Source organism: Aulonocara sp. 'chitande type north' Nkhata Bay, linkage group LG16, assembly GCF_057382095.1.
Source record: "Aulonocara sp. 'chitande type north' Nkhata Bay isolate Kocher_YH1m ecotype deep benthic linkage group LG16, A_spYH_male_GT1.1, whole genome shotgun sequence".
Classification (NCBI taxonomy): Eukaryota; Metazoa; Chordata; class Actinopteri; order Cichliformes; family Cichlidae; genus Aulonocara; species Aulonocara sp. 'chitande type north' Nkhata Bay.
This window is the reverse complement of record NC_141359.1, coordinates 20,018,970-20,028,007: the sequence shown is the minus strand read 5'-3', so window position 1 is coordinate 20,028,007 and position 9,038 is coordinate 20,018,970. Positions and strand designations below refer to the sequence as shown.

General features: G+C 39.4%; 1 protein-coding gene across 1 annotated transcript; it reads left to right on the top strand.

The window, feature by feature from the left end:
* The first annotated feature begins 783 nt into the window (after positions 1-783).
* On the top strand, positions 784-7,557 carry tmem182a (transmembrane protein 182a). The gene is made up of 5 exons (XM_086267144.1): positions 784-1,186; positions 2,922-3,048; positions 4,802-4,900; positions 4,986-5,123; positions 5,521-7,557. Exons 1-5 carry the CDS (start codon positions 1,028-1,030, stop codon positions 5,742-5,744), a joined length of 747 nt encoding a protein of 248 aa, XP_086123270.1. The 5' UTR covers positions 784-1,027; the 3' UTR covers positions 5,745-7,557.
* The last annotated feature ends 1,481 nt before the right edge of the window (positions 7,558-9,038 follow it).

The window sequence follows — 9,038 nt, the reverse complement described above, 5'->3', positions numbered from 1 at the left end:
CGAACCTTTGAGTGAGTGTGGCCTGGATCACATCAGTGTGTAAATTAGACAGAGTCCCCTTATAGTTTTACTGCTAAATATTCCCCCCAGATGCTAAACCGGCACTTCCTCTCAACTCACACTGAGCATGAATACAACAAAATTATATTTCCGAAAACATCAGTGGAAGATACATTTTAACTTACATTTTAGCACAGTTAAAAGAAGTAACCGTGTTATTTACTTTTACATTATTAAAGGCTGCATATACTTTTTATAATTCCAGTGTAATAGAAAAAATGAGATCTGTATCAAAATGTCTAAAACGATGAAAAAAATAGTTGCTTTAAAGAGTTTGTGTGACCTCCTTTGTGTGATCGCTTCAATTTGTATAAAGTAATTTTTAACTTCCTATTGTGTCTTATTGCATGAGGTCTGGTTAGTAAAAGTCATTTTTATATAGATTATACTTGTATGAATCAACTGAAAATCAGCAAAGAAGTTGCATGAAAGGCTTCATTTACAGTAATTTGTAACACTCTGTTGGCGTTAGCCACTGTTGTGTGTGTTTATGTGTGTGTGAGTGTTGGGGGAGACTTTACTCCTCTTCTGTCCTTTCGGTCTCACCCTGCCCTGACATTCCTGTGCAGAGACTGGGTGTCCAGTTGCCACCGGTTATTTTGGTGTTAATTCCTTCCCTTCATACTCTCCAAATGCTGCACACACTCTGCTCCATAGTAGAGTGAAGCAGCCGCTTAGAGCCAGAAACCAAAAATAGCACAGGGGTAGGGGGGTTCAGACCCCGGTGGAGGATCTAAAGGTGTCACATGGACAACTTTGTCGCCCCATAACACAGACAGAGAGACGGGAGTGGTGTTAAGGTCCAGCAGCCCAACAAAACCTAGCTGAACTTATCTCACTCGCTGGATATAACACATAACAAGAGGAGTGACTGGATCTGACTCAGCTTGTCACATGCACTAGTTGGAGGGGAAAGTCAGACTGAGTGTGGGCATCCTGTAACTAAGTGGCTGATCAGTCCTGGACCATGAAGCTTAGAGTGGCGTTGTTCTTCGCAGGGCTCTTTGGGGCGTTGGCAACTGTGTTCATCCTTCTCTCTTTTGGAACCGATTACTGGCTGCTGGTTTCAGAGAGCTGCCAGTTAAGGCCTAATGAATCTGCTGGCCCAGGTGGCGTGACCATAAAGGTGAGTTTTTGACCTTAGAAGAGAGTCCGGTATAGTTTATTTTAAGCTGAAGATCAGGTATGTGTTCATAGCTTTTACTGTTTACATGTGAAGTCTGTGGAACCAAAGAGAAAAGAGTTGTTCTTCCTTTAAGACAAGAAATAAATCCAGCAGATTGTTGTTTTGCACCATATTTAACCTCTTAAAGGTGAACTGTGTATTTCCAGTCTATACAGGTTAATGGTGGATCTTTAAATTCAAATTTGATCAGTTGTTTCAATAAGTCTTTCAGTAGTAGGATTGCAGGGTGGAAAGGCATCCCCGTAGGACCTACTTGTGTAATAAGACACTGTTTAATGTGGCGTGTGTGCAGCTATGTAGTGATTGAGTCACCGAGTGTAACATTTGGCCCCCTATGATTGAAATACAAATACCAGCAGTCTCAGTTAGTGTATTAAATATCACCGACTAACAGCATACTTAAGTTTTCAGGGTTGGCACTGTTGCTGGAATCAAGACATGATGGCAACACAATAAAACCAACATGTTTATATATACAGATATAGCTGCCCTGTATGTCAGCTATTTGGCCTTCTGGCAACTCCAACCTTTCAGCCTGGATCACTTTCCTTATTTTTGCAATCATTTGGCCACACACTTACTCTGCATGACATCCCTATGTCCTTGCTTTAGAGCCTGGTGAGTTGGATCAGTGAGTCATTATCTCACTCATTCATGGCATATCCAGCTTGATGTCATCCATGTTGAGGAGGTGGTTCGTGGTTATATTTGTATCCACTCTGGCGGTGAGCTGGTTCAGGGGGTAGAGTCCAGTGAGTTTTTCTCACTCGTTAGACTTGTTTGTGCGGTATCACACACCTTATTTTGTGTGACAGTTTGTGTCAGTGTGCTTGTGATAGCGTCTGATGCCTATAATTGTATTTTGACACCTCTGATTTATCATCACCTGCCTGTGGAAACTTAAAGCTTTGAGTGAGAACCATCTGCTTTCCTTTAAAAATTGCAGAAAAATAAAATGTTTCAAATGTTTTGTAAGGCTAATTTTAAAGCCTGGCTGGATACGGCTGATGTCATGAAGCCTGAAGCCTCAAGATTCTTCCCAGCTCCACTTTCATTTCCCTGAGAGCCATTCAGTGAGCATCAGTGAAGAGCTTGGTCTGTTGGCCTCTACACACATTTGGCACCAATTCAGTTTTATTTATATAACCCCAAATCACAATAACAGTCACCTTAAGCAGCTTCATATTGTACAGTAAAGACCCTAGACCCTAGAAGCCCAGCTAAGTGCGCTTGCTGGGCTTGACCCTTGATCCTTGACCCTAAATATATTAACCACTCTGTAACACTTTGGCAGCAGTCTGAGCACCTGCCTCACATAATTTTGACACATCTCTTATATACTTTAATCCATCAGCTAACAAAATGGCGTGCATACATATCTGTCCCATATTTGTAAAAACCAAATGGTAAAATGGATGATAGCTTTTCTACTCTTATTGAGCACTCAAAGCATATTTTATTACCCAGTCACACACATATTCATCAAGCACTTCTTTATTCCATGCCTAAACTCCATGGAGCGATTCAGGGTTTGGTATCTTGCCCAAGAATACTTTAATATGCAGGCCGGAGGAGCTGGGGATCAAACCACCGACCTTCTCACTGGCAGCCCTCCCACTCTACCTGCTGAGCCTCAGTCATCCACTCCGCACTTTATTGTTCTTCTCCATTTCAGCCTGGAGATGTGGTGCTGGAGGGCAAGGGCAGTAGTGATGTCACTCTATACCACGAGGGTTTTTTCTGGAGGTGTTCCTTTAAAGGCGACATGGAGGATGACGACCTGCTGAAGAGACTCTGGTTCAGTAAGTAAGACTTTATATTGCTTTATTTTGAATTTGATTAAAGTTCATGTCTAATGTGCTATATGCACTATTTGCAAAACCTTTTAACATCCAACAGTTTCCCTGTGACCAGTTTAGGGGTTTAGGGTTACAGTGACATCCACACACTTTTTTGTGGTGCGTTTTGCCTCTTCGGTACACAGAGATTTGATCTGAAAACTTCTTGCTTAATAAATTTCGGCCGCTCTTCCACTTTCTTCACTCCCAAAAATGAATTCATAGACAGAAATGTCCAGTAATTTAATGCCTTTGTTTATGTTGTTTTTGTTTTTCATATTTAGAATTATTTTGACCCCCAAAAAAGTCTGACCTTGTGAATGTGAACTGGGTAGTTGTGCGTAAAAATGACTAGAAATACGAGAGAGGAGATTTCAATTGTATTTCTATTGTTATTTTAAAATTATGAATAGGGCTAGTGAGCCTGTCACATCCATGACACCAAACAGAACCCTGGGCTTTAATTAGTCCTGCTGAGACAATCCTTTGCAGGTAAAAGGCAAAATGTAAAGACAATGTGAGCACAAAAAAGAAAAACCAAAAGCTTCAGGTAAAACAGAGAATACACTGGGGGAAAACACACACTGTAAATGGGGACCCCCCCCCTCCCAAAATGGTAACAATTCACATGACTAAATAAGCATTAAAAGAATAATAACCCAAGACATCGGCTCGAATGAAACCAACACAAGTGTTCAAAACACAAGAATCTGAACTTTAGAAATTAGACTAGGATACAGAAAAAGCATGAGCAGTTCCACGGATCATGACAGCAGAGTGAAAAAAATGAGGACACACAAACAAGAAAGATATTCTTGCATTTTTCTTCTGAAACTGATGCTTGTTTAAGTGCAGTAAATTGCTCCCCTCAGATGTTCTGCTGCCACCATCACATGACAGCTCTACGACCGCACAGTTTTTAACATGCTGCTGCTATGGCTGTTAATATTGTATGACAGCATAGCCGTAGAAGCCCTTTCATGTGACTGTTTTAAGGCCATGCCATGTGATGTTATTCGGTTGTTTTGTCAGGTGATTTTGTGTCATCTTTTTTTTTCCAATGGCGACTTTGAATGGTGAGCCATTGTCAGGAATAGCCTCCAGAAAGAAAAGGGCCTCGTGACGATCTGTGGAATTTCATATGTTGGGAGCAAAGAGCAAGAAAAGAGAGACAAAAGCACTTGCATTGTACTTTTGTAGCATAATTGCTGAAAAATATACATGTAATTAAATTAGATAAAGTCACAATTTTGGGCAAAAATTATTTTTTAATGTTGTTTTGTCTGTTTAGTTCCAGTGCTGAAGATTATGTGCAAAATCTGCAAATTAGAGCATTTTCCCAGAATTTACATGAAAATATTCAAAACAAATTCCAAAATGTAACTCTCTCTGTATTTTCTGCAATACACAGGATGCATTTGTATCTAATTGCTAAATAATTCAGTTAATTTGTTTATGCGGGTCTAGTGTGGCATTAGGTCAGGTATGCCACAAGCCATCCTCAGCTCAGCTTGATACATTTGTGTGAGTTGGCGAGTTACATAAAAAGCTTCAGCTACTTCAGCCTGCCTGCAGTTGCTGCTCTCACTGCAAGCCACTTTGCAACCCACCGCCAACTGCTCACTCTGGCTTTTCCATATATGCTCGTATAGACAAATAGAAATGATTTCTCTGCAGATGTAAATAAAAATCAGTATTTTTCTGTTTCTGTTTGTAGCCAATCAGCCTGACTCAAAAGTATGTATGCCTGCCTACCTCTTCCCATTCCCTGTGTCTCGTCAGACCCACAATGCCACAGAGTACGAGTCTTCCATAAGTAAGTATTTATTCACATCTGTGTTTTTTATGTAGTGATTTCATTGTTTAGTGTCACAGAGCTGATTAACATCCCTCTTGTTCAGCTTACAGAGGTTTCTGGAGCGTCTTTATGCTCATTGCTGTAGCAGCTGTGGTGATTGGCGGCTTCATCATCATCTGCGCTGCTCCGTTTGCCGGCCACCGCTTGTATAAAGCAGGGGGTGGCCTCTTTCTGATAGCTGGTAAGTAAAAACCAGGTGACACTGTGTTTGTTTGTTTTTTTTACACTGCCAGCATTTAAAAAAAGAATTCTGACTAAAGCAATGACATGAAATGTACAACTCTTTTATTTTTTCCATGGTTAAATAAAGTTTAAATAAATAAATAAAATAAAACTAATCAAAGAGCTCTAGCTACAGGTGGATCTTCAGATGCAGATGTTTTTTTAAAAACAAATAATAGGCTAATGACATTGAGATTTAAAATGAAACCTGTACAATTCTGCTTCCCCACAAATGCAAACATAATTTACTATAGAACATGTACATGTCTCTCCCACAGACGGTTAGATTGTTGATCTTATTAATCTGATTTGAAGCACATGTTGTCAAATCTCACTACCCCTCTCCACACCTCTAGGTTTTTTCCTGCTGTGTGTGGTGGTGATGTACGTACTGTGGATGCAGGTGTTGGATGTGATAGACCTTTACATAGACCACCAGCGTGCTCTGTGTTCAGACTTCCGTCTGACCTTCAGCTACGGTCTCTCCTTCATGTTTGCCCCAATCGGCATCTTCTTCTGCCTCCTGGCCGGCCTTCTTTTCCTCCTCATCGGCCGAACCATCCAGATTCACTCCCAGTGACTTACCAGCAGTAGAAGAAGAGCCCGAATGTCGGGATTGTATGAGGGTTTTATACTTTTCTCAGTCTTTCTGTCGTGTAAAAGCTGGAATCGGTTTGGCAATTATGTGGCACATGCTTGAATATTTTCAGCTGTTGTTGAGCTCGTCATGCTCACTCAAACCTGAGTCATTTTCAGCTCAGCTAAGATAGCACGGAGACTGCGGAGGACCAAAAACATTTAAAATGAAAAATAAACAAGAAATTTAAAAAATGCACGAAAATGAATATTAAAAATAAACCGAGGCGCTAATTTCTGAAATGTGCCATAAATTAATATTTCTGCTGGTCTTCTATTTATTTACCCTTCTGTTAATTTGTCTGCTTTCATATTTAATATTTATTACTTATTTAATTTCTCTTGTATTTCTCATATCTATTAATAATGAATATAAAAGATTTTAAATGTATATATAAATTAATTTAATTATCCCCTAGTTTTTTCCCTGAAACTTCCCCCAAAATTCACATTTTCTTTATCAAAGAAAAAAATAAATACAGAAGCAAATGAAAATAGAAATATAATATAAATTGATCCGTGTTTATTTTGATGTAATTCTTAATGCATTTAATGGCACATTAATGCATTCATGACGACATTTAATTATGCTTTTATTTATTTTTTTCATTCTTGAAGTTTTGGTCCTCTGCTGTATGAAACATTCACAAGAACAATGATTATGCTGAAGTATCTGTGGAGCACAGCTTTATTAGAGTCTCGTGTGTCTGTGATATTTTGAGGTATTTTCTGAGTATTTTCATGAAATTCAGGCACCAGCAGTGATATGTTGGTATGGAAGAGTGCTGTTGGAAATATTAAAGGATTGTGTATGGGTTGAAAATGTAATTAAAAAATATAAAAGAGTTTGTAAAATTATCTACAAAAAGCTTCTAAGGTGGCATCGTGATCTGTGTGTATAGTAATGGGAATCAGTACTGGGAAATAACTTCTGCCAGCTCATTGCTTTAAAGGTTAAAGCTGGTAATTCTTGATATTTGTTATCCTCCATTAAACACATGTAAGCACCAAAACCATCAGTATTTTCTCAAACTGCTGTTCTCTGACTGTAACCTGACTGTGAGGACAAAAAAATAAGTTTAACTGATCCTTAATTATTCCAGTGATTTTAGTTTTTATTCAAATATGACTCGAAGAAGAAAAAAAGTTGAATTTTATTCTGTTCAGAGCTGAATATAAATACACTGGTGAGTATTTACACAAGCAGGTCAGCAGATGTGCATCAACTCAAATGAACCGTTCACGTCAGTGCAAAAGGTATCCCTAATTTCTGTGTTTTAAATAGTTTCTGGATAACAGTGGAGCTCATGGTATAGATTCATAAGCTACTGAGCCTCAGATTGTGGGTGAACATTTTTATTGTTGGTTTTGGTGCTTTTTGATCATCAGGTGATTGCAGGATCATATTAATGCATCTCATTGTGTTATCAGATATTTATTTGTCACTGTGTGTCAACATTTGCTTATTTGTCACCTAAAAGTGTGCATTTTTAGCTTTGACCACATTATTGGCTCGGCACAGGCAACAGTTTTATGTTAACGCTGTTCACAGTTCCCTTTCTTTTTGTGCTGTTCTGAGTGCGTTGCGAGATATAACGTCATGTCTGTCAAATATATGTACATATATATATTTTCTGTGATCTGCTTTTGCTGCCAATTAAAATCCTTTTACCATTGTTACAAAGCAATGTTGATTGTGCATTGTGTCAGATGCATGTAAATAAAACTAATAATAAAACAGTCCTTCTTTATAATAAAAGAAAAATGGGAGAAAAAAGGAAAGAATTTTAATTTGCAAAAACAATCAGTTTATTTCCCGTGCATGAGGCGGCAGAAATTGTAAAAATGTGTAAAATAGGACCGATGTAGCGCAACTTACAGATTTGTGACACCAGTGGCATGAATAAGCTAGGGAACTAACAACAATAATCAAACAGGATTCACTGATTCTTTAAGCATCTCTTAAGCACTGCACTAAAACCATAAATATATGTATATATATATATAAACTAAATGACCACAAGATGGCACTGCTGCCTCACTTGAATCACACACCAACCGCCACCTTGAGAGACAGAAATCCCATTTTGCTTATCTTGACTCTATGTGGAGTGTATGTGGCGTTATGCATTTAATCACAACTTCAGAGGCAGAATCTGTAGATGAAAGAATTCACACCTTGGCTGACAGACGGATGGTAATTTCACTCATGAATGGAGCATTTGATCAGGATCTGAATGGACTCCTGTGTTGATTCTCGTGTGTCTGCATCAACTCTGCGCCTTTCGAGACTCATAATGTACTTATCATACATAGGGAAATGCATCTGCGCTTTGCCTCAGAATGCAGGAGAGAGTGACACAATGTAAGGCATTGATTATTTGCGAGACTGACTTGGGCTTCACAGAAGGCTCTAATGATGGAGTTTCACACTTCCAAATTCCTGAAATTTCAAATGACTATCCCCACACAGAGTCCATCAAATTTGGCTCAGATTTATGAGAAGCCGCACTGAGGGAAAGCCCCCCTGCAGGTCATGAAAGGAGGCCCAGCATTGGTGGGCAAATGCTAATAAATTATGAGATAAGATCACAGGATTTGTCCTGTTTGCGGTTGCAGCAGTCTTTTCAGCCAAGTCTCCCCTAAGAAAGACATCTGGTGGACTTCCTGGTTTAAATGAAATCCTAATAAGATTTAAAAAAAAAAGAAACTTTAATCATTTCTCTATCCATATCCAGGAGAGAGTGTGTGACGAAGAGAGAGAGAGGGAGGTGTAATGCAGGTGTGGAGCAGGCTACCTCCAGCAGTAGCAGGGCCTTGCAGTCAGTAATGTCATCAGAGTGGGAGTCCCAGCTGAATTCAGCGCTGTTCTGCATGATTGCCCATGATAATTGTGTGTTGATAGGGAGCGCCGGAGATGGAGTATAATTTCCACCGAGAGATTCCTAAACAAATACCTGTGCTCAGCAGAGGGATGGAGTGCAGCAGGAGGTGAGGAGGAGAATAGTGGATGAGGGGAGATAGAGGATGAGAGGGTAACACTTTCAGAGAAGGGGGAGGAAGAGGAGGAGGAAGCAGTCACGCTGGAAAGGGTGGACAAAGTCCCTGGTTTTAAGCCAGGGCCAGAGAATACGCTTTAAACTTAAAAAAAGAATTAGACCCAAATCTGTGAATTCCTGACAGAACAGAACAGAAAAGCACAAAGAAAACATACAAACCTCTTTCAGACAGGCTTTAA

Coding starts and splice junctions, on each gene's coding strand:
- tmem182a (XM_086267144.1), top strand. CDS start 1,028: ATGAAGCTTAGAGTGGCGTTGTTCTTCGCAGGGCTCTTTGGGGCGTTG. Junction 3,049..4,801: donor GCTGAAGAGACTCTGGTTCA/GTAAGTAAGACT, acceptor TTCTGTTTGTAG/CCAATCAGCCTGACTCAAAA. Junction 5,124..5,520: donor TGGCCTCTTTCTGATAGCTG/GTAAGTAAAAAC, acceptor CCACACCTCTAG/GTTTTTTCCTGCTGTGTGTG.